The sequence below is a fragment of the Cebidichthys violaceus genome, unplaced genomic scaffold, assembly GCF_023349555.1.
Source record: "Cebidichthys violaceus isolate CVI_PGR_0920_01 unplaced genomic scaffold, fCebVio1.0.p SCAF_4, whole genome shotgun sequence".
NCBI classification, from domain to species: domain Eukaryota; kingdom Metazoa; phylum Chordata; class Actinopteri; order Perciformes; family Stichaeidae; genus Cebidichthys; species Cebidichthys violaceus.
This window is the reverse complement of record NW_027176594.1, coordinates 16,707,825-16,733,283: the sequence shown is the minus strand read 5'-3', so window position 1 is coordinate 16,733,283 and position 25,459 is coordinate 16,707,825. Positions and strand designations below refer to the sequence as shown.

General features: G+C 42.5%; 2 protein-coding genes across 2 annotated transcripts in view; both read right to left on the bottom strand.

Annotated features, from left to right (window-relative positions):
- prr36a (proline rich 36a) overlaps positions 1-5,980 on the bottom strand; it is a 31,084-nt gene extending 25,104 nt beyond the window's left edge. The window contains exon 1 of the mRNA XM_068726854.1: positions 5,793-5,980. The gene's annotated coding sequence lies outside the window, so the exon portion shown is untranslated. The remainder of the gene's footprint in view (positions 1-5,792) is intronic.
- Positions 5,981-9,354: 3,374 nt separating this feature from the next.
- On the bottom strand, positions 9,355-24,291 carry LOC137885135 (mucolipin-1-like). The gene is made up of 14 exons (XM_068727287.1): positions 24,124-24,291; positions 19,043-19,344; positions 17,917-18,084; positions 17,091-17,241; positions 15,880-15,961; positions 15,613-15,709; positions 14,471-14,570; positions 14,072-14,178; positions 13,781-13,930; positions 13,600-13,701; positions 13,287-13,409; positions 12,117-12,323; positions 11,892-12,022; positions 9,355-11,633 (listed from the first exon to the last, which is right to left on the bottom strand). The coding sequence occupies exons 1-14, from the start codon at positions 24,152-24,154 to the stop codon at positions 11,597-11,599; spliced, it is 1,788 nt and encodes a 595-aa protein (XP_068583388.1). The 5' UTR covers positions 24,155-24,291; the 3' UTR covers positions 9,355-11,596.
- Between the last annotated feature and the right edge of the window lie 1,168 nt (positions 24,292-25,459).

Here is a 25,459-nt window from a genome sequence, read left to right as displayed (position 1 = left end):
GGGGGGCAGAGAGCAGCCCTATTGTCTGCACCGTGCACCATGTAACCCCCTCAGGCATGGTGCCGAGGGCAGTGGGGGGGGGTTGTTGAGTGGATTAACTGGTGCAACGGGACGGGGGAGCAGCTGGCGCGGGTAACTTCACCCAAAAAGAACCCAGGGGCACCGACGAGGCTGCAGGGTGAACGAGGGAAGGATGGATGACGCATGCAGTCGATCACATGTACATCACAAAACTGAGTGCACATTCAACCTATGTCCAGTTCATGTTGTAACATAAAGCATCAGTTTTGGGTCAGGCTTGCTTTTGCTCACTTTCATTTTTTTAGATCAGTGAAGTCAGTTAAATGTTAAAATGATCCAACAGTTAATAACTCACAAAAGTCAAGTTTAACCTCATTTAAAGAGCATGTGTGGTAGAAATTAGTAGAAAGGTCGCTCGAAGTGGATGGGAAATAAAAAAGGGAGGGAGGGAGGTATAGGACGAAGCCATGGCTATAAAATAGATCTAGACCAGGCAAGCTGCAGTATAAAACTCATACCAGCATCCCGCCAAGGACCTTTGTCCCACCTTATCTCCTTCTCTCTTTCCATTTCCTGTTTGCTTTCCAATGTCAACAAACTAATATAAGTAGAAGGGGGGGGGGGGCTGGAGAAGAAAAGGTACCGAACATCACTGCATTATTTTGTGTAAAGAGCTTTTGACATTTTCACTAACTGAAATGCAGCATGAAAAATGACTAAATGAAAGAGATTCTGCCAAGGATGATTGGCTGTAGAGAAGCCAGCGCTGACATCAGTTTTGCCGCGCTAAAGCCAGCCATGCGGCTACTCTCCTGTGCACCGGCCAACTGGCTACAGAGAGAAAGCCAGGCAGATCACCAGTCAATATACTGCTGGAGAGCCCGAGGGCCAGATCAGTTACCGGGCCTCTGAGTGGGCAGGGTCAGCTGAGGCCAGCTGGACGGTGATCCCACACCTCTCCAACAGCCACACACACACACACACACACACACACACACACACACACACCGGAGAGACTCTCTTGCATATCAAGAGGCAAAGGGTGATAACATGATACAGCCAGCCAGCTCCAAACAAACAAACACACCCTTACAGCAAGACAGAGCTGAATCAATAAAAGTGATCAAAATACACAGCTTCGCTTCAGTAGACAGCTGCTACACGCGGAACATGGAGCTCAAGAAAACATCGCCGTGGTACATTCTACTTAAGCCCCCTCTCTTACATATGCACAGGTTTTCCCATCATCTACACGTATTTCTCGTGTTAGCGGCAAATATAACTTATCTATATAATGCTGCAATATGTAGCAGTGCAAACACTAAATGAACAGGCAAAAAAAAAAAAAAAAGGCTCTATATTGACATGGTACAGCTGAATGTCTTTGGGATGGCGTTCAAGGCTACCAGAGTGAGCTAACAAACAGACTATGAAAGTGCTGAACTACTCTTAAGATAATTACAGTGCGCTGAGCCCAGCTTCACAGTCCCAGACAGACGGAGTGCCTAAAAAAAAAAAGTGCAAGGCCAGCATCCATCACTTCATCCTAATGGGCAGGAGAGCGCCAGCCTCCAAACCACAGCGGCGAGAGTCAAAGCCAAGAGCAACACAGGAGATACGTAGGAAACCGTAAGGCTGGATGATGAAATGAAGTTTAACCCCGGATGCCATCCTAAAGCGATGCAGTAAAGCTGGCTGGAGTTTGGATTGAATTTCCATGGGTGTGGGCCCCGAGTCCGACGCGGCTGTAAAAAAAGCAGCTGACTTCCAAGCAGATGCAGATGCTCTGCCCTGTACAAGAGTCTGTGCTTTCCATTCAGCTGCCCTGGTTTTTGAGTGAGTTGAAAGATGCCAATGTCCCTGCGGCACAGACGATAGCCTTTAGAAATTCACTAACCGAACAAGACCTGAAACGATTGGTCAATCAATAACGATACTCGATTGAGTTTATTCAAGTAAAGCATTTACTTGTTCCAGCTTCTCCAGGGGAGTTTGGGATTGTTGGTCACATTGAAATGTGTCAACTCAAGTTCTCAGAAGTTGTACAGAGCAAACTATCAATTTCTTGATTCAATTGAGGAATCAATAATGATGATGGCCAGTTTATGAACTGCTAGTCTGTCACAGGTTAATCTGTACTTTCCATCTGCAGCTGTAGTCCCATACACTGCTGGATCATGGCATTAAAAAGTGACACATTTCATGCTGTAAATACCAACAGGGCAGCAGTTTCAGGTCAGGCATGATTATGATGGCCATTTTACGGACCAAACAATTAGTTGATAAATTAACCAGCAGATGAATTGATAATGAAAATACTGTGTGCCTGAATGTATATGGGCTGGAGAAAGATAAACTGTGTCACAGCTCTGCCCCTTCTCTCCTGTCTCTTTATTTCTCACTCACCTATCAGCTCATTCAGTGCACCTGTCAGCCTCCCTCCTCATCAGCCTAACTCCCTTCACCTGCCTCTGTTCACTAATCTAGTGCTCGCTCCTCATCAGCACAACGCCCCTCACCTGCCGCTATCCAGCCACTATTTAAACCCCTGCCTCTCAATCACTCCTTGCCAGATCATTACCATGTCTACCTGCCCGTTTGGCTCGTCCAGTTCCCGGGTTTCCAGTCTTCCTGCCCTGCCTCGTCCTGCTGGATTTCCCCCCTCATCTCTTGTGCTTGGACTCCCTGTTGTGTTCTGGTAACGATTCCTATTTTGTTCAATACTCATTAAAACCGGTTTCTCACTGCATCTGCATACGTCTGCTTTTGAGTCCTCTACCACACCCTGTGACACTGACCATCCTTTATTCCAGTTTTAATTGAAATAAAGTAGTTTTTATTGTCTCTGACAGATTTTAGCTTTAAGATCTTCTCCATAGTGACTCTAAAAATACCAAAGCACTGATGCTTGTTGATGAGTCAGGGAGTGATCCGTGTTTACATTCTGTTGGATCACGGTGCAGAATAGATTTCAACCCTTGACCCCGGCATCCACAACCATTATAACCTCTCACAGCTGTTGCACATGAACCCATGCTAAGCTGAATAAACAGCACAAATCACCAGCCCTCAGATGTATTAATCTAACAGCAGATCACAGCATTTAACAGGGCGACGCTGACACTACAGACGGTAGCAGCTAGTGTTTGTTCACAGGCCTGTCGGCTCAGATAAAAATCTACTTTTTGACAAGCTGGCTATGGTTGCTGAAGTCTGATAGCTTTCCAAGCGTGAGACAAGCTCTCAAGGAGTTGAGAAGAAAGCATCCAGTGTGTTTAAGGCATTTCAGTGAAGACACAGAACAGGTATTTTCACTTGCTCATCAGTCCTGGTTTGCTTCCCAATGTGGCATTTTAAACAGTCACACAACCACAAATGTTGGAACGTCAACCACCTGTATTTCTCTCATGCTGGGGGAAAAAAGCTGCAGCCGCTCCACAAGACCTGCCTCAGACATAAAAGTAGGCAAGTTGAAGTTCACAAGACTGAACGAGCCGACATACAATGAATTTGAAGCGACCCGGCGAGCGACCTGAAAAAAAATGAATGTTTGATTTAGCAAATACAATGTAATCATGAATAATAAAAAAACCTTTGCATAATGCTTGGCGTTTCCTCTTTTTAAACCAACTTATCTGATCCCTTGAGACTTCTTACAAAGTTATAGGATGCAGTGAAATGAGAACTATTTTGAGCTTTTGGTCTGCTTTGGCCTTCAGGAGGAGGAAGGGGAGATGGGGGTGTTGACAGCGGAAGTGGCTGTGCATAAAAACATGGGCCGTGTCCCAATTCAGAGGCTGGAAGTGTGGTGGTCTTTCACAGAACCCATCAAAAGGGACACCAAAATGAACTGATGACGTCTCATTAACTTCAGTTTTGGGTCTCAAACACCAGCTACCAATGGATGTTCATTTGCTCTAAATCTGATTGTGTTGACAGTACTTCCTTCTTAGGACTTCCCCTCCCAAATCCCACAACGGGTCTAAGAGGAAGTTAGACCTCTTTGGACACAAATTAACCCCAGACATGTGTCATGATGTAGAATAACATACTGTACATAGCTTTGTTGATAAATGACTTTTTCCCAAAACATGAGTAATATTTGATCATGTAGAGCACATGCAACATCCAAAACATTTCAATTTGTCATCAAAGGCCCAAGGTTACCAAGTCAACATTTGTTTCTACATGTTGGGTATAAAGTATTTAAAAGGGTTCATATGCTGTCCGTAGCACTCCAAACAATATGGAAGTAAAGACAATCTCAACAAAACACTAGAGTTAAAAGATTTCACTTGAACATGTGGTGGTTGACTGGCAAACCGTATCCGATAACCAACTAAGTGCAGATTCCTGATGAAAACAACATGGTCACATGATATTTACAAACTTTATTCACTAACGAGGCTCACCTCAACGCACCATTAGACTAGTGAAAAGCCGAGGGTATCAAACGACACGCCAGTCCTTCAAATTCAGGGCAACACAGCATCAGTGACCCTGCAATGAGCTCTTGGAGCTTAGCCAGAGAAAATGAGTGTGTCATTCACACTCAGGTGACATACTCCTCAGCAACAACAAAACCACACACACCCTGACAGCATTAGCACAGGAAGCTACACACTCCCCAGTGAGTGGCCTGCTGCATGTCAAATAACTTCATAAAGCCAAAGAGAGAGTCGCTGCTCCCAAGCCCTGCCCACCACACCCAGAAAGCCCAAAACACCCTGATTATGTAATGTAGGCTCTCAGCCAAAAACCTGGATGATAAACGTAATCCCTCTATCACTGAGATCTGCAGACGATGCCGTGCGATAGGCTGCCTCTGAGCTCTCTGTGTTCCTCAGATGGAGAATGAGATCACTTCATGTGCAGAGATGCAAATATGAAAACAGAGATGTTAGAGACAACCCAGAAGGACCTGGGTGTGAGCTGCTTCAAAATGACTTTTTCATATCCATCAATGCTTCTGATATGTTAAAGGAAGTTTTTAGCTATTTTTTCAACGAATCTTAAATGCTAAACCTTGACTATGCCCAGCTGAGATGTTTTTGATGGTACATTAACAGGAGTTCCTGTCAAACACATGGGATGTGCTTCTTGTACATTTTATTCCCCACACCGCAAATGTCCAACATTATTAAACAGTTCTTCGTGTTGTTTGGGCCCCTGCCAAGGACCCCTAGGTGGTCCCAGGAGCCCACTTTGGTACAATTGTTTTGACAGGTTCTGGTGTTTTTTCCAAACCTCAAATGGAGCTTTAATAGTGTTATTTGTCTCCGAGAACAAGCACGCTGAATTCTATCAGGTTTAGCCAAAGGCCCGGTTTAGCCTCACAGAACAATAGCGGTGGAGCTGCTCGCGGAGAGAAACACACAAAGCCGGTCAATAAATTGAAGCCCACACAACCGAGACCGTGTCAGCCGAGTCTTGTACCATTGTACAGCCAAAATAAATGGCGTTTTGAGGGTGAAACGCACGCAGACGTTGTCTGTCACCGCCCAACGGACCCGAGCCATGCTAACGTTACACATCCATCATCACATCCTGCCACACGCTGCAAAGAGGGCGTCTGTCTTCAAAACAAACGTCCACGTCTAGTTAAATCAGCACCCAAAAAATAAGAGTGCGAGCTTACCCGAGCAAAACAAGTCATTTTTGAGGCAACGTTACTTTACGGTTAAAACAGCACAAAGAAACGAGACCGTGATGCTGTGAACTTAAATATCTTCGCTCGCGCAAGAACAACGTAATAAATAAATTCTCCGTACCTTCCAGTCGGCTCTGTTCTTGAAGAATGAAACGCACTGTCCCCCCTTTTTCGGTCCAGCACTGAGGTGAAATGCGCTCAACGTGTCGACAGAGCCGTGTATTTCACCGGACTAACAATAACCCCGCGTGAGCGTCCCTCTCCGTGTCCTTCCCTCCACGTTTGAACGGCGGCAGGCTGCTCCCCTTCATGAAGGATGGACTCGGGCGGGGTGGGTGGGTGGGGGGGAGTGACCGAGGAGTCCGGCAGCAGATTGAAGAAGACGGAGCGTGGTGGTCATAAAAGAAAAAAGATGCAGATTGAATCCCGCGAGCGGTCCAATCAACTGCGCGAGACCAGGTGGTTATGCAAAGCAAGAGTGACGTCAGACGCAAACCAAACTCGCGCTCTGGGGTCCGGGCCTAAGGGGTGCTAGGAAGACTACTCAAGTGTTCAAAAGAATTGAGGTCAGAGAGCGCTTTTTAAAAAAATAGATGTACAGCTTTGTTTTCATTGTACCTCTCACCCAAAACGGAAAAGAAGAGGAGCAACAGAAGTAGAGTGCATGGTTACAATCTGGTATCTTTAAATAGAAAGAGTCCCTAAATATTTTACAAGCAAAATATCCTCAAGCTCCAAGTGTCCAAACAGGAAGTCAACGAAACGAGGTTAAAGGGGGATTCCAGCAACGTAGTGTTGTATTTCCATAAAATTGGGGAACTCACCAGAGACACATTTGAAGCAGCAACGTCCTGAACAAATGATCCTGCATTTCCCATAATGCAGCAAACCCCAACCCTCCAGTAAATGCATGTCTTTCAAACTCCTGCCCCTATTAGCAACACATGCATTTTTAGCCTCAAAGCCCAAGCTGAGATAACTGTGATTACACTGTTTTAATTTCAGTCTCCAGGGGACAGGATGACCAGAATAAGCAGGTAGGATACTACCTGTATATGATCCTGCAGTTATAAGTTATATTTGTAATTATTAAACAGGAGACAGTAGCATTATGCACACTGCTTTTATATATTTATACCATAACATCATTTTATTGTTCTTTCCTTTTGTAATTTAATTTCTTGCTTTTGCTCGCATTTTGCATTTAATCTTTGTTTCATTAATTTCCTTGTAAAGCACTCTGTAGTTACGTTAAAGTGTATTATTATTATTGCTTAAATTACATGGAAATCAGCAATATTTGAATTTGTGGAAGTACTACTGGCAATGAGGTTTCATTGTTTCCACTGTTGCGTTTCCATCGGTTGCATGGGTCAAGTGTGCGATTCTCTCTCATTTTGTACCAAGTGACAAGAAAAAGTCAAAGGAGCAATGCAACTCATCAAACAGAGGTTCCATACATCTCTGTTTAAGGGCTCTAAGCATGAAATTAATAAGAAATGTAGCTCTGACACTCCACATACACTCCTTGCCTTTTTCTTTCACCCAGGTTTGTATTCTCCGTGCTCTAAATAAAATTTGACACACCAATTTGCACAATTAGTATTGTTCCTCCTTCACATAAACTTAGGGTTTTCAGTTTCCTGAGATTCTGATAGTCGGAGTGCAACAGAATAAAACAAATTCCGACAGAAGTTTCATTATCTGTGCTTGTAGTTCAGCACTGTGTCCACTTCCCTATGGTACAAGCCCACAATAGCTGAGAGTTCAATGCTTTTTTTTTTTTTTTTTAGCTGCAGCTGCAGGCTCCACAATGGAAATGAATGAAAAGGGAGAAGACATACAAAGACTATTGCGACTCACAGAGAGAAGAAAGAGTGAATGGCTAAAGACATCTGACATTAGCTGTTGTTTTCTCTAGTAAAGCTCAGCGACGAGGAGAAAGAATGGAGATATTTAGGAGAGAAAAAAGCCTGCGGGCAAAGAGAAATCTAAAACTCTGTGAGCGACGGGAGGAATGAAGGCTTACCAGAAATCATCAACCGTGGACTCGTCAGTGAACACATTCTTAAGTGTACCTCAATGACGAGTGAGAGTGAGTGTGTGTGTGTGTGTATGTGTGTGTGTGTGTGTGTGTGTGTGTGTGTGTGAGTCATGTCTCAGCTCTGCGTCTCCATCCCTCCCTCCCTGCTCACTCTTTACAAGACTCAGGCAGCTGTTTCATCAGCAGCCTGTCAGCCTTTTTCCAATCGGCGAGCGGCACCGAGCCAGAGCGGGGTGGGAAACCCCAAAACTCTCCTCAAAGTTTCACTAAGTCTTCAACTGAAACTCATTATTAGTAAGCAGGTTGAACACTAAAACGAATGTGCTGCTGCATCTTTTGAAAAAAACGTTAATGCAAAACCAGAAACCAAGTTCTTGGCACAGGAAGTTGCCTCTTGGGTGTGGATCTACCAGCAAACCATTTTATAGGCTCCTTCTTTTATTTGACTAAACTCAGCACTAATGGCGTCTATCATTATATCCCAGAGCTGAAAAGGTTACTAAATCCCCTTCACATCCTGCCCATCCATTTCAGTTTGCCTCATAATGGTGTTACACAAGGGTGTGGCTCAGCACTGGTCAACATCCTTAACAGAATTAGGATAGACTGATAATCTACAGAGCTTTTATACACACACTTATATCTGTTTCTTTGGTGCGGTCTGCCCAAAACACCTATATCGTAGACAGCTGCACACACTGCCTGTGGCACGAAACCCACTCTGCAGGCCCACACACAGACTCACACCAAACACAAACTCAGGAGGCTGCTGATTCAGTGACTCAGTATAAAAGATAGAAGACAGGAAAAGGAAACTGCTGCTGCGGCTGCTGCTGCTTTGTCAACATAAAAGGCCCAGAACTTCAAACAGCGAGCCACAAGTGACTGGATTTCAATTCAAGCTGAGATCAACCTGGCATCGACAGAGCACCACACCTGGCATCAGCACACGGAAACTACAACTGATGGACCAGCAGGTTATGGAGCAAGACACTCCCAAAGGACTGTCATTGTGCATCAAAGGTACTGCGTAAAAGTAGTCCCGCATCACAAGACAAAGGATAATTCTCTATCCTAAGGAAAATGAATGAAAATGAGGCGCATTCAACTATGAGTGCATTTCCTTCCCTCTCACACGGTTTCACATGAACCACCAAGGCGTGGTTAGAGCAGTGCATAATGTATGGTGATGTTAGGTTAAGTGGGTAGAAGGCAGTGATGTGCTGCATCAGCTGCCAAGTTCAATAACCAGGAAATGAGCTCATCATATCGGACTGTTCTGGGGGAACAGAAAGGTCCAGATTTGCTATCTCTGAGAGCTTCTGTGCTGCAGCGTCTCAACTAAAACATGCAGAATATTCACAACAGCTAACTGTGTTTGGCTGTCAGATTTAAAGGATTTATTTGCCAAAAACAAGAATCATAGTTTGTTTTAAAACCTCAAAGTGCTTTTTTTCTCTCCACTTGCCAACAAAGTAGAAAAATAGAGGAGTAGTTCTTTATGGATCAGTATCCAGACACATGATCTCCCTCTTCTGACAGTCAGAGGAACTGCACCAGAAGTCAAGTGACTGTTGGTCAGGGATACTTTAAACAAACACTAATAATATTTATCAGATAAAATGACGAAACAGTAAAATCTTCTTTATTTGAAATTCTTTATTTTCAATTTAACTGACTTATTAATTTAGCTTATTAACTACTTGGCACAAGGAGATATAGAAATCAGGTATTTTGCTGCATTCAATAGCAGCAACTGCATTTCAGTTGTAAATGCTTTGGTTACATTTGAAAGAGTTGAGCTCGAACCTCCGTCGGAGACTTTTCTATTAGTCTGTTTTGATGTTTTTTTTAATGCACACTGGCACATTGTTTATATTAAAAGTACAATAAAAAAAAATTCACATTTATTTTCTTTGTAAATTAGAGAATGGTCTGTCGGCCACCCGGCAGCCTATCTGGCCGGCGGGCCTTAAAGGGATAGTTCACCCTGAAAATACACATTTTTCCTCTAAGCGCTATTCAGCAATCTAGATTATTTTGGTGTGTGTTGCCTAGTTTTGGAGATATCGGCCGTAATGATGTCTGCTTTCTTTCCAATACAATGGGACTATATGGCAGGCAGCTTGTGGTGCTCAAAGCGCCAAAAAGTACATTTGAAAACCTCAACAGCAATGTCTCTTCCGAGAAAACATAACCCGGATGATCCACAGACATTGTTGTGAGCAGTTTCATGCACAAACAAATGGTTCTACACTATTTTTTATTTTGGGGTGAACTGTCCCTTTACGTTGAGGGTGACTGCTGTAGATGAAAACAAATCATGTCACAAAATGAAACAAAAACAATGTTTAAATATCAAAGATGATCCGTGAAACTTAAATCAGTAGATTGGCGATACATATGAAGTAGATGACTTCAGGACAACTTTCAAATGCAGATCATTTGTATAACAAAAACATCAAACTGTAGGAAAGGTACATCTAGGTAATACTAGATGATATATATACGTGCATGACATATAACTCTTAAGTTAAGGCCGCTGATGGGTGTGGCACACGTTTGCCATCTAGATCCAGAACCCCAACAGCATATTTAGCTTGAATGTGACACTGCAGGTTCATTAGATACAATTTAGGATGACTAAAAAAAATACTGTCACCCCCACATCTATTAACTTGTCACTGCTCGGACCAGAGATCATCTCTCTTTCATGTAAGAACTACTTTCTGTGAGACTCCTTTTTGATATTGTGCGTTTTATGTGCTACTGAACATCAAGTCACTGATATAGAGACATCAAATATAACAAACTGACTAAAAAGCATGATTCAGTATGACAGGACATTATTACGGAGATGCGAACATGTTTCTGGCAGCATCACTAAGTTGTCTTCTTGTTATCTTCCCGAAACCCTGCTCCCTCTGTCAGGGGATTCAAGTCATGTTTCTCTTAAAACACTTCAGATACGGTTTGAGGACTGCTATCGGCGCTCTACCTCTCTTATTTTTATACTTTAACACCATTAAAGAGACACGTATACAAGTCAGCTAACCACAGGCAATGTTGAGCGCTTCATTAACGACATTATATTGATTGTTACTCTGAAAAATGCAAAAGATATCACACACAGTCTGCTACAGCAGTACACTAGTATTCACATTTGAAGGCAACGTGATGCTTGTGCAGTACAACCGCAGCTAAATATTGAAACTTTATACGGAAGGTGCAGCTCACTCACGGGAGAGGAAAACAAATGGGAAACCTCATGCTGCACGTCTGCTTGTGGTCCTGTTTCCCGACATTTTTAAAGGAAGCCATCTCCTTGATTGTCTCAAAAAAGACAGACTGCGACAAGGTGGATTCTCCCCTCATTCTGTGTGAATTTACATCTCACAAAGTTGTTTTGTGAGATGTAAAAGGGCCCTGACCTCAAGAGGTAACCTATTTTGAAATACTATCAAATAAAATAAAAAACACAACAAAAATAAAAACAGTCAGCACCATGTATGCACATCTCCCGTCCTCATCGTGGCAACAAGTCCCTGGTTCCTGGATCCTGGTTCAGCATTGTGCTTCATTAAATACATTAGAAAAGAAACCAACAAGGAACAGAGAAGTGACAGTGCATTAGTCATCCGCGATGCTGCCCAGTCCTGTCTTTTCTTCTTTATGGACAGGAAAGACATGAGGTCCAATAAGGAGACTGTTGTTCCACATTTCTTCAACAGAGTGCTGGACCCGCTGATGGTGACTCCCCATGAGGTTTGACCAGAAATACGGCATGTTGGTACAGAGACAAGGGGCGGCAGGAGTGTGCAGTGTACCCCTGTGGTCAGCAGGGGGGGACGGTGAGGCTTCTCAGGTCACTGAGGTCAACTTCAGTTCACCAGCAGGACGTCCTCGTATGTCGTCGTTCTGGGGGAAATCAAAAGGAAGAGGTAATGATCTCACATCACAATTACATATTCTTTTACAGAGTCAAAATACTAAAAATATTTTTCCAATGTGATCTTCACTGAGCTCACTCTACCTCAAAATACTTACTACTGTCTGTTATGAATTATCTGCTGACGTGTTGTTAAGACACATTTAGACATACTTTTTCCAAAATAATGAATATTAATAATAGATAATCATTTAGTCTTCACCGATCTTGTGCCCTCTCCTCCTCACCTGTCACAGCAGCAGAAGAAGGAGCACGGCGAGGTCTCCAAACCTCTGAACTTCCCAGAGTTGGGTGCGTCCGTACACTCTGCTATGAAGGCATGCAGGTCTGTGATGTGGAAGGCTTCTTGTGTTTGGTGCTGTGGAAGTCAACGAGCATAAATATTTGTTATTTTTGAATCTATTTTTCTCCTGTGTTCCATCTATTCTGGCGGCCGTCAAGTCAATTCCTACCTTGATGGTCTCGTAGGCTCCCGTGATGAGAGCGATGAACAGCGACAGCACCATGTAGATGAAGAGGGAGATGAAGGTGTACAGGTACACTTGGCTGAACAGCCACACCAGAGTGCTGCTCTCCTGCATCTCCGCGAACGTCACAAACATGTCGTCCCCGTTAATGAGGGAGAAGAGGCACTCTGACACCATGGACAGAGAACGGAACTGAGGGACAGAAAACAGTGATCAGGCCTCTGCAGACTGACGTCGGTTAGCAAAGCCATCAGTTTCAGTGGTTAATGCTCCACGTGTGGCAGTGAGAGACAACTTCCTGAAAAATCGGGCTGCAGCAATAACGTGCATAAGACTCATGATGTCCACTAGGGGATGAGCGGGACGACAGCTATGAGTGAGTCCAGTTTTCTGTGGTTGAAGTTTCACTGAGTCACTTTCTGTGTTTGGAGAAGTGTCCACAGAGAGAGTTTCTAATGGGAACAAGGCTTCACCTCAGCTATTGAGAATGGGGACACTCTTCTCTGTATAAATCTGGTTTTGTGGTTCAGGCCAATAGGACCGGTGTATTTTCAAATGACAGTCATAAGAATTGTAAACCAAAATACTTATTAAGAACCGACAAACACAGCGTTTCTTAAATGCAAAGACTCTGCAGATTTAAAAATGGCACAGATTATGTATACAATCAAATAAAAATACTACCTCTAAGTATCAACATTAAAAAAAAAAGTGAAAGCAATGAAGTCTTTAATTTAAAAATGTAAGTTAAAGGGAAGAATTTATGGAGCAGCTGTAGCGAGGTAAGTGTTGCTCAATTTGTACGTTTAAAAAACGTTTAAAACTATTTCATGAGAAAATATAAAAATGTATTACCAAAAAGGCATGCTGGCATTTCTATGGTAGAGACAGTGTAGCATTTTGTTTGAATTGTAAGAAAAGTCAGTGTTAGAATCTGTAGCTTTCGCCAGTGTAGAAAATCCTTATGCTATGTTGTATTGGTTTTTTGTACTGTACTGTTTTGTGCAGATTAGTTGCCATTTTTTTTAATAGTATGCCAAATTGTTTCAATAATTAATATTGACAGACCTTAATTTAAATGTCAACACAAACAAGTGTACATTTCCTAAACCGAACGATCACATCCCTGTCTACGAGAGTTCAAGCTGTGTTCACCTTGACGTGGTACGGGCCCAGGACGATCCAGCCGCAGAAGCAGTAGCCCAGATAGATGACGGCCACGCAGCAGCAGAACCGGATCACGTTGGGGAACGCCGCTCGAAGCGTCACGATCAGGATCTACGGGAAGGAGCAGAGGCGTTGGAACGGATTACAGTGTGAGCGACAGAGCGCTTGATTCACAGGACTTATTACGTTACATCGAACCATTCAGGGGAGCGCTTTTAAATCACCTTTTGACAAGTCAGTAAATCAACAAGGCACTTAACAACATTACCAACTGATGCACACCAGTGTGTCTGTGTCTTACGTTGTACTTCTGGAAGAATGTGAGGTAGCGAATCACTCCGACCCACACCAAGAGCGTGGAGGTCCCCAACAAGATGCCACACAAGTCATATGAGGACATATTCTGAGAGGAGATAAGGAAAGACACTTATAGCGTATAGCAGCTTTTGTGAGTTAAGGGTGTGACTGTACGCGGGACGCACCTTGGACTCGATGCCGATTTTGATGATGCTGCCGGTGATGGTGAAGATGTCGCTGATGGTGAGGAGGATGTACCATCCGTTAATGAACTCCATCCGGTCCGCCCAGCACACTTTACGATCCAAGGTCTCCCTGAAGAACTCCACAAACTCCTGATGGACGCACAGAGACCATAAGAGAGGAGTCGGCTTGAAGCGTGATGCTCACGTGTAGTAAAAAAACGGTTCACTTGTTCACGATCATGCTGTAATTCAGAGCTCATTTTATTTCAGCCGTAACAGACGTCGTCGTACCTGTTGCAGCGTGATGCCTCGCAGTATGGAGCGCCCACACAGCAGCAGCGACAGCATGCACACCAGAGCCACGGCGACGTCGAACGCCACGCGCGTGTAGTTCTCAGCTGGAGGTTTTTAATAAAAAGGGAGGAAGCAGAGCTGTTAGCAGTGTTTCAGATGGATGTAGTAGCGGTAAACCACTACTGCTAAGTACGTATGGTGGTGTATTTATAACTTCATGCAATGAAACTTTCTGTTGGTTGAGTGAGAGTAACTGAAAGCAGCTTTTTAATGTGCATTTCCTCATGTTCTTTTAACACCTTTGCTAGCTTGCTACTGCTTCATTATCATGCTGCTGTATTTCCATGGGTGCTACGAGTCTTATGTCAGTCCCACCCGTCCACTCAGTCGTCTCACCGTGTCCAGAGACGCTCGGGTCTTTACACTCCTTTATTGATGCCTGGTTTTCTAACCGGATCTTCACCTTGCCGCTGTGAGCCTTGTTGTCCAGGACTATCTGCAGGAGAGAGGCAGAAACTTCAGAAGATAAAGTTTGTGTGGTGAAATATAGACAGAGGATTCATTGTTTCTCTCAAACGTGGAGCCCCAGCACACCGTTGAGAACACAGGTCATGTCTTCTGTAATATTTTTGGAAATTTGAGAGGTTTAATGACATGAAGAGGAGTTTACCATATGCAACAACACACACATTTAGGATCGTTTTTAAAGAGAATTTAGATTTTTTTTTCTTTAGAGTGCCTATTTTAAAGCGTGACTTTAAAAAAAAATATATAATAACAGAATTAAAACCAGAATTACCAGTTACAGTCATGTTACAGTTTACATCCATCTCTGTCCAAAATATCATCACTTCACAATTTTATCCTATTAGGCATTTGTGTGCACTTGTATTCTCCACCAGAGTTCCAGTACATCATTGACAGTGTAGAGAAGGCTTCAAAACAACATTTAGAACAATATGTAGGGAGATAGTATGTACAGAAAATATAATTGAACAGTTAAATTACTAAATAAAATGTGACATTTTGTCATAAGAAAAAATAAAACTTAAATACTTCTTTTTCTTTCTTTTTTTTTTTTTACAGAGTTTGGTTGGTGGCTGGTCGACCATTTCTCTGTAGACTCAAAAATCCTAGTTATGGCCGAGGGGCCTGGGTCACACAGATAGCTCTAAGCGATGATCAAGTCTAACAGTCAGACTACGCAAAAAAAGGAATCTGTTGCATCTTAAGAAGGACTAATCAGCAATAAATTCTGGGTAAATCATACTTTTTCCAAGCTAAATGAACATGGTCAAAAAATGGCGTCAAACTGCTCAGCTCCCTTCACTCAGAAAACACGCAAAACACGGAAAATGTTTGTCATCCGGAAGAAGACACAAAACACTATACTCCTTCTTGAGCTCAGCAAATAAACCAAACGTCATGATATGTATTATCATGTGAACATCATCGCCCCTTGATATCCCCCAGTATGAGGTCTTCAGCAGTGCAGGGAACTGAACCTACGACTCTTTGTCTTAAAGATCTTCACTCACCGTTATGTGGAAAGTGTAGCAGTCTGGGATCTCATTGTTGATGATGGTCTGTATATTGATCGCCTTCAACTGGAACTCTATGCTGACGTTAATGAGCCTTAAAGAAAGAAAACGCAAACAATTGGTGATTCAGAGGGAAGCATTCATGTGTGTGTGTGTGTGTGTGTGTGTGTGTGTGTGTGTGTGTGTGTGTGTGTGTGTGTCTGTGTGTCAGTGTTCTTTGTATTCATGCTTGAGTGGCTTATGGACTGAAAAATGAAGCCTTACTTGTGGAACTTGAGTGTGAAGTTCCTGTAGCTGCTGGTGAGCGGAGCTCGAGGGACCGCTGGCGGGATCACACCTACACAGTCTGAGATGAGTGGAGAACGTACAGACAACAGTCATGTTGAGTGAATACTGACACTGAAGAGAAAACAGGAAGAATTTGGCTGCATTTGGCTGTTACAAAAACAAAAACAAGTGTGAAATCTTTTCAGAATTATTAGAAGTAGCAGACCACAAGTCAGCCTTTCACATCCATCGGATATTTTAACATGAGGTTGTTTCAACTGTTCTTACTTCCTCCTGATTTGGCCAAACTGTGCTCAAAAACACATTGATATGAGGAAGTAAAAAACACGAAACTTCTCTGTTTTCAAAAGGTAAATTAACATGAAATACCATAACAGGACAAAAACATATGATAATACAGTGAACTGCAAAAAAAAACAGCCATTTAGCAAATTCCGTTTAAAATGTGTCTAGAATATCAAAACATGGATGTCTGCAAAAGGTGCAATCTACAGGAGTACATTGCACTCACCAAAGGCAAAAATTGTCGTCCTTATCACGTAATAGTAACCTCCGTAGTTGTGACTCGCTACCTCATAATTACCAGATCAGGTGTTCCACAACAGATTAAGTGCAGTGGCAAATGCTATACTGCCACTGTAAATGTTCATAATCACACTGGATTGCATGCTTTATCACCACAAAGCCCACTCTGTACCCAGCAAGCATCTCATACTGTTTTCTGCTGCTCCTGAAGAAAACACACAGAGTGGGCTTATAGCCTGAGCAGTCCCTAGAGGGACACATGTGCAATGTTGACACACTAATAATAATAATAATAATAATAATAATAATAATAATAACATGATTAAACAATTTCAAAATGCAAATTAAATCGTGTAGCACCATCATCATCTTCTCAAATAGAAATATTTGGTTATCTTTTCTAATTATGTGAGTCATAATTAGGACACAAATGCTCCCGGTTCTCTTCATCTGATGTATCAATTAAACTCCATTAAATTCTCACAAAAATATGTATTAAAATTCTGCCACTCATGCCCATAAAAGCCCCCATCATTAAATGTAAACAGCTGTTTCAAAGAACCAACAACGTCAAAGTCACAGACGATCACAGCCTTCTAGCACTGTGACCAACGCTTATGGAATGACTGTCTCCTTCACATTGTACAGTGAAGTTCATGTACCTGTGATGATGTGAGGGTCTATGCTGAAGGTGTCGTTGGCTGGGTCGATGCTTCCCTTCTTGTAGTACTGTTGGCAGAGGGAGAGCGCGCTGCCGTTCTCACCGTAGACGTACGCATAGCGCCCCACTGTGGTCTCTGGTAAGGCCAGGTACTGTGGAGAGGATGGTAAAGGCAAATAATAGGACAGATAGAACAGTCTGGTGAGTTCACAAAATGGAATCACTGTGCTGTAATGCAGCCTTTAAAACCAGGAAAAGACACTAATGTCATATTACGATTTCCAAAATCGGAGACGACGTCTAGTCTCACATCACGATGTCAATATATTGCCCAGCAAATGTATAATTTGTAGAACATACTATTTATTATGCCGGGATCACAGCTGGAAACCAATAACTGTACAATTTACAAAATAATGTTTTACCTCAGGATGTCACAATATCCGTGTGTAAGTGAGTGAGGTGGAAATGTCCTCATTGTGCCTGTGTGCAGTGAGCACTTTGTAATGTGCTTCTGTCTGGTTCCTAAAAACAGATGTGTAAAGCCAGCTGTATCGTTTGCATTACTTTCTTCATTGAAAATGGTCTGCAATTCTGCTTGCAAGGTTTTTTGTATATAAATTGAGACGGCAAAATCATAATAAAAGTAATCATAAATGCCCTATCTAGTCTTGAAATGGAAGGTGTTTTTTTAAGTCGTTCTGTTCGGACAGAAAATAGGCGTCACCCTTAACAACACTTAGAAAATGAGAATTAGAACTGACAGCACGACTTTAATAAGTGGTTTCATAGATTGAAAAAGCTTTTCTGATTTCCTCGGGGCTTACCTGCTCCACCGCGTAGAAGATTTGGTCGTAGACGTCGCTCTGCGTGTAAACAGCAAAGGAGTCATCTGAGGACTCATCGTAGTCTTTGAGGAAGAGGTGCTTGAAGGTCTCAGTGTTCTCCTCCTTGAAGGTCACCACCACCTGGTTACTGAGGCCAAACATCACCAACTGCAGCAGAGAGAGAGAGAGAGAGGTGAGAGTGAGGCATGAAAGAAAAAACCCCGAGGCGGAACGTTCCAGGTGCACCGAGGCAGCAGCCTTTGAGATTTAAAGCTAGAATTCATGGCTTGTCAATCACTTCATCAGAGCGATCCCTGTGTGTTTTAGATTTAGATCCTGACAGCTCCCACACAGGAAAGATATAGTTATGCACTGACAAAAATTAAATAAAGAATGCATGTATATATTTCTGACTACAGAATCCATCTACAGAGAACATTGCTGCCTGTTTTACTGCTCCATGACACAATTTAACAGTAAAGCCTTGGCTCTATGCAAGCCAGCATTATCTACAGTAACACAACTTTACATATATATATATAAATATAGATACATATATATCTATATATATATATATATATAGATATATATGCAGAGACAAGCTGTATTTATAAAACAAGTTCAGTTATGTAAAGGCATATAAAGACTTTCACTGAAATCTATATTTCTGACAATTGTCTGCTGTATTTGTGTCTATAAATAGTGGAACAATATTTTTGCAACCTTGAACTTTTCTGTAATAACATTTTGAGTGATTATCACTAAAGATTTGTAAATTTCTATAGGTGCCTGGGCCATTTTTACTATATTTTAGCAGCTCTGGTAGCTTTCTATTTTGTTAAATTAACAAAATGACGACAAAAAATGAGTTTGCATGTGGGGAAGGGCCATAGAAACAAAAATAACCTGGTCAGAGGGACAACAAACACACCTGAGTCAATGTGAAAATGAACACTTTTATGATATCAAACATAGAAACATTCACGACAAGACTTGGACACCTATTTGGGCAGGACAGAAAGTGTACATACAAAGACATACCTGAAATACAGAGGCCCAAAGAAACACAAGCTTGCGGTTGGTAACAGAGGAGCAACACGGGGTTCAGACGTAACATGTGACGCACCTGAGCTGTGACAATAATGATCTTGAGCAGCTGCAGGATCAGCTTGTACGGCTTGCGGCCCTTGGCGTGATATTTATCACAGGGGCTCATGAAGAAGTACTTCAGCTTCCTGCGAATGGCCTCCTCTTCCTGATCAGCCCCGACCCAGTGACCTGCCGTCGGCGTGGGAAGCCGGTGGTTGCTGTGGTTGTTGGCATGATGGTCATGATGGTGATGATGGTGATGATGGTCATGATGGTCATGCTCCCCGCTGCTGTCTGTGGAGCCGTAGCGAGTCACTGAGCTGGACAGACCATCTCGTTCTGAAAGAAAAATAATTCAGGAGTGTTTAAGGAGCTTAATCTCAGACGCCGAGATAAAAAGCAATTAATAATTGATCTCTGGACTCTTGATGCACATGCTGAACGGACGGAGAAACTTAAAAGTATCCCACTGTCGTTGAGCTTCTGCTTGTTCAGTGAAACAAATCTAAAAAGGTTTGAAAAACACTTTGCATGGAGCACACCACAAAGTCAATGTCAATAATATAGTCACTGAACAACGGCCTAAACAACTGAAACTCATTGAAAATACTGGGTTGCATTGCAGATGTGAGCGTGTTAGCATGCTGATGCTAGCATTTTGCGCAAAGCCCTGCTGTGCCTTTAAGAGTGGCTAGCATGGCTTTAGACTTTGTTTCGCCATGTCAGTGGAGCTGGTCTTTGTTTTTATTAGAAGTGGCACTACGTCTGCTGTTAAACAGCCTCAGTACATGAGGCATGAATAAAGGGAGCGAGGTCACGAGGCTGTAACACTAAAGAGCGTCAAGGCCATTTTAAATCAAATGTCATTTACTGAGCACCAGGACAAGAGTCCTTATTGTGCAGTTGTGACTATAACAACTGCACCAATCACGTGAATTCAGCCAGTACTTGATTATGTTATCTTTAGTTCCTGAATATGTCTATTGCATATTGATATAATTATTTATTGTAAGCAGCAAACACAAGGACAAATTCCTTGTATGTTAACCTACTTGGCAATAAACCCCGTTGTGTTCATGCCAGACTTGACTTTCACTCAGCGACTACTCCCTGACAGCATCCTGTCAGCACCACAAGTGTGCCCGAGCGTGAGAAGTCTGTCTTCGGCTTCCAAGTTGTCTTTGTCTTAAAATGTGTGGATTTACTCGTCTCTGTCCCCTCTGGCTCTTTGAGCATGTGCTCAACGAGGCTACACATGTGATTTAACCCATCAACTCCGAAGCTACAAGGACTAATGGAAACAAAAGGGTTGTCCTCCAAAGTACAGGGACCTGTATTTAGAGTGTTAATGACTAATTGAAGCACTGCTCCACTTCTTATCTCATTGACTTTGGAGAGGAGGCACACTTTCTTTGTCAGTTGTGTTCGTCTGGCCTTATGAGTGTTGTTTTTGAATGCTGCTTGTCTGACTATCAATGTTCTCAGGTCTCTCTTGAAATTGAGATCTCACTCTCAATGAGACTACCTGATTGAATAAGGTTTAACTGATGAAAATATCGGACCTGACTAAACAGAGCAGGCAGTTTGTGGTTCGACCACATCGTAGGAAAGTCACAAATCAGAAAGTAGGCTAATCACGCCTAACACTTGTCACATGCTTTTAGCTTGCTGGCTCTGGCTGCTCCAAAGAAAAAGAAGAAGAATCGGGTCACTTAAGTTCAACTTCCTTTCTCCGTTCTCAACTTCCTTTCTCCGTTCTCTACACTGGCTACCTGTAAGAGCTCGCATCCAGTTTAAGACTCTGGTGCTAGCCTACAGTGCAGTGAAAGGAACAGCTCCTTCCTATCTCCAGACCACGGTCAAGCCCTATCGATTGGTTGCTCAGAGATCCTGGCGGCCGATCGACTCGGTCGCGGCTGTTTTCTGTCCTGGCCCCACAGTGGTGGAATGAACTTCCCACTGACGTCAGGACAGCGGAGTCGCTGCCCATCTTTCGGCGCAGGCTGAAAACCCACCTCTTCAGGAAGTGCAACCCTGAGCCTTCCACTTAGCACTTATTGTATTCATACTAGCTTGTTGCACTTATTGTATTCCTATTACTTATAGCACTAACTGTTTTTCTTGTTTCTGCCCTGTACTTTGGCTCTGAGTTATGCTCTGCTTCATGCTCTTAGATGCTTGTTTGGAAAAGGAAATGTACTTATGACTTCTGGTGACTAGTAGTTCTTTTGATTACCAATGTTGAATGCACTGATTGTAAGTCGCTTTGGATAAAAGCGTCTGCTAAATGACTGTAATGTAATGTTAAGTTGATTCACTCAGTTCTACATTGAGGAAATGACTTGTTGGTTGTCGGACAGTTGGCTCAGCACGTGCTCGGCCAGATAAACTGCTTGGTCGGGATGAATCCAAACCCGACGGACACAATAAGTCAGCAGAGCAAACCGCCAGCATAGCAGAGTTTTCTAATGGGAATGAGAAGTGAAACAGGACAAATAAACCGCTGGTGTTTAATATTAGTCAGCACTAAGCGTGAACAAGAGCATAGTTCAACAACGCAACACTAAGAAGAATTTGGGACTGGCACAACTCCAAACGCTTGTCACACATTTTATTTCCTGTGGCGCCGCAATCAAACCATAACACATGACAATGCATCTGAGTACTTTATGTTCTCTGGTACTAATAAAGGTGCTATGAGCACTTTCTGTTTGGGATCTGAAACATGGGACTGTTGTTGTGCTTCAGAAGACTGGGCTATTAAAGCAAACACATTAACAATCAACACAATCCTATGTTTTGAATTTGTTGATATTTCTCAAACAAAGAAGGAACAGGGGCTTATGTTCTGAATATTAATACAAATTTGATGCAGCAGAGCAAAATATATCTATCAAAATCTTTTTTTGTTTAATGCATTCTTCCTTGTCAAAACCAGGTGCATACATCACCCACAATGCAACGGGACCACCGACAGTTCAGACTGGAATTGGGGTGTGTTATGCTAATAGCTGCTAATGTAGCCTTGAGCCGGTAGCCTCAAGCAGAGATGAGGAGCAGCTACAGAGGTGTGGCAAGATCACTTCTTCATAATTTAACAGCAACAGACTTTCAAACTTGTAGTCTTCAGACCAGGCCGACGCTGACTCGAGTGACATCACTTGAGGCGATTTATCAAATTTCTCGCTGCTCCCTCTGGAGCCACAAAATCTAGTTATATAGTATTAAAGATCTTTGAAACTAGGAGGCCATACTTTAGCTTGTCCACACGGTTTTTCAATTAAATCTCAAGTCTTTACTTTGTTTTCCAAGTCTGACTAAAATGTTCACTGCGCACGGCTCACCGTAGGAAATAAATTGTAACCTCAGGTTTTATGATAACCACATGTACTGTAGTTTCCTCGACCAAACCCACCTGTTGTTAACCCGTGAGAACTTTTAGCTGCTGATGCGAGATGAGCAACATCCAGATGAGCTCAAACTCCCTGGCTCCAACAGGGGTTGCGTGCCTCGGTGAAAGAATCCCGACTTCACATATCATGCAGACAATGAGAGTGCAGACATATCTTTGACCGGAGGAGTGTGTCGATCGTCAAGGCAGATAGCAATCTGACAAACAAAGGTGGGTGCAGTCCATTGACCGTGGCACCAGATTTGACACAAGCTGAATAAATCGGTGAAAATATCTGGATCTCCCGGTTCACGGCCGCCTGTGGAGCGCTGGCAGACACACTGATGTAGCCACAAGTCTGTCTGTCAGTCTGAATCCTTACTGAAACTAAGCTCAGATCTGGCAGCAAGAGGCCACCAACAGGCCGAGAGTCCACAACATCCACTTGTTCCCGAGCTAAAGGAAGCTTTTTTGAACAAAACGAAAGACTAATATCTGAAAGACAAGAAAAAATAATAATCTTTTTGCAATTTTGGTGAAGTGACCCTTTAACTGGAAGCTTACCGAACACATACTGTGTGCGATGCTACAAAAAGCAGGCCTTAATCTGCATGTGTGCGGCTCATAGCTCCTTAAAGCAGCACAGGAAAACACAAGCTAGTGTTGAAATACCGGGAAAAAAAACAACAACCTCAAAGTCTTAAAAAGTCTGTGAAAATCTACTTGAATTAAAAAGGTCAAACATGAAGGTTCACAGTCCTTCACAGCACAGAGGAACACTACAATCTGAGGAGACGTACTTCACCCAACCCACATCAACAATCTCCCGAAAAAAAACCTGCTGAGTCAACCACGCGTGAGACAGGGTTATGAAACGGTGTTGGAACCATTATCATGCATGAAGGAGTCAGGCTGTTTAGATGTAGATTTGCTGAAAGGGGGGGGATGGTGGTGGTGGTGGTGGTGGAGCATCTGGGTCTGAATACCAACAGTGTGTTTTAGACCAAGAATACCATCAGTCACTACAACCTCTGATACTGAAGCGAGTACATCACACCCTGTGTATTAACAGTGTAGTAACCATTAATTGATTGTCAAACTCATTACATTTTCTGTCGATCGACTAATCGATAATTGCCAATGTAGCACTAGTCTCTTTCAACAATTGAACACTTAATCACTAGTAGTTGAGGGTGAACTCCAAGTGTTTCATAAAATGACCAACTCTAAGGAGAAAAGAACAATACCTAACATCTCTGACTGGTATTCTTCAGTGTTCACTGCTGTATGATCATCAGACGGATGATCTGTTGTTGTTATTCCAGTTACATCTCTGCCTAAATGGTGCTTTCTGTAAGTGAAGACACGACTTGAGCGGAGACGGAAAATCCCACTTTGTCAACAAGGATTACAGATATACAGAGTCATCGCAGCAAAAACCTGATGTTGCCTGTTTGGGAAAAAAACACCCATGATGAAAAATGACATGAGTGTCTCAGCTGCCCAGAAGATGCCAGAGCAGAAATACCCTCACGGCTGAGGGGGCCTCATTGTTGTGGATGTCTCACAACAACAACAACAACAACAACAACAATTGAGACGCCACAACGTAGCTCTAAAAGCCGTTTATAAACCGGAGAGAAACAACAAAGCTAACGTTACGTATCAATAAGCACAACAAGCTCTGTCTGTGAAAATGTAAAAGTTAAACGTCGGCACCACGTTACCTGATAAGTCCTCGTGTTTTGTCGCAGCCATGTAGATATCCGTTTAAAAAAACAAAACAATAAATAGTTAAATGATATAGCACATATAGCACATACAGTACAGTGTCTTCACTGTACCAATAACAGTGTACTGCTCTCACAGCTGCCCTGAAACAGCAGCCGGGGCAGAACTGCGCTCTTCCTCTCTCTCGGGTCATGTGACTGACACCACGTGACAACATAGCTCTGCGCTCATGTGCCAGCAGCAGGGCGCTAATTTACAGCACATTTGTTGGTCGGCGATGCAGCCGAGCAACTTCATTTGTATTTTGTAAAATTACACACCCTTACAAATACCACCGTTGTCTTGTGTGGCCTGATGTAAGCCCACTCCCAAATACATCAACACAATGTTTATCAAATCTGGCACATGACGTACTTACTCAACATCATACATGTCAATGATCATAACTCAGGCGTCATGAGTCTAACGTTACACAATCAATCATTTAAAAAAGAAAAAGATTCTTCTTAAACAAATATGATTGTCTATCTCAATATGTATTTAATACACATCAAAAAAACATCAAAATAACAAACCTAGTGAAAGCAACCTTTGCAGAGGTGTGAGCTTATCTACTATTTCATGTAAATGAGGTGATAGAAACATTAAGAAATGTTTTTTTAAGCTATAATTTTAACACACTGACTGCAGTTTAAAACAAGTTTAATGCAGATAGCATTCATTACATAATTGCTGTGCTGGATTACACTACATTATACAGGTGGTTTCTTTGTCTGGTCACTCTTTAAAAAGGCTATCGCTCAACATACTTAGATACATCAAAACATATTTTCACTTTTCATTATCTAGTAGTGTTTTGAGGGTAAATGCAAAAATAGGCCATCTCTTGCAACTGACTCTAACTTTGATAGTCGTCTAATACCTTGCCATCACAAATGAGTGTTACTCAGAAACAGGAGCAGAGTGAGAAGTCTCTCTTGTTCTTCTCTTTTTCTTCTCAACAAATGACTCATCCTCCCTCCCTTTATTTCCCACTTAACTTTCCAGTTGCAGCATCCAGAATTGTAAAACACCTGATTTCTGAAAACATAAAATGTAAACAACTTTACTCCCAGTGATTGACAAAAAACAGAAAAAAACATATTTTCATGTATTTATTTTAATTTTATCAGAGCAAAACACAAGTATAAATATTTGCATAAAAACACATAATGCTCTAATTACAGCTAGGCTTAATGTGTGGCACATGTAAAGCTGCCCCGCCCCTGTGATGCATCCATGTTGTGGTGATTCCTAAATACAAACATGTACAGACTGAGAGGACTACAGCCT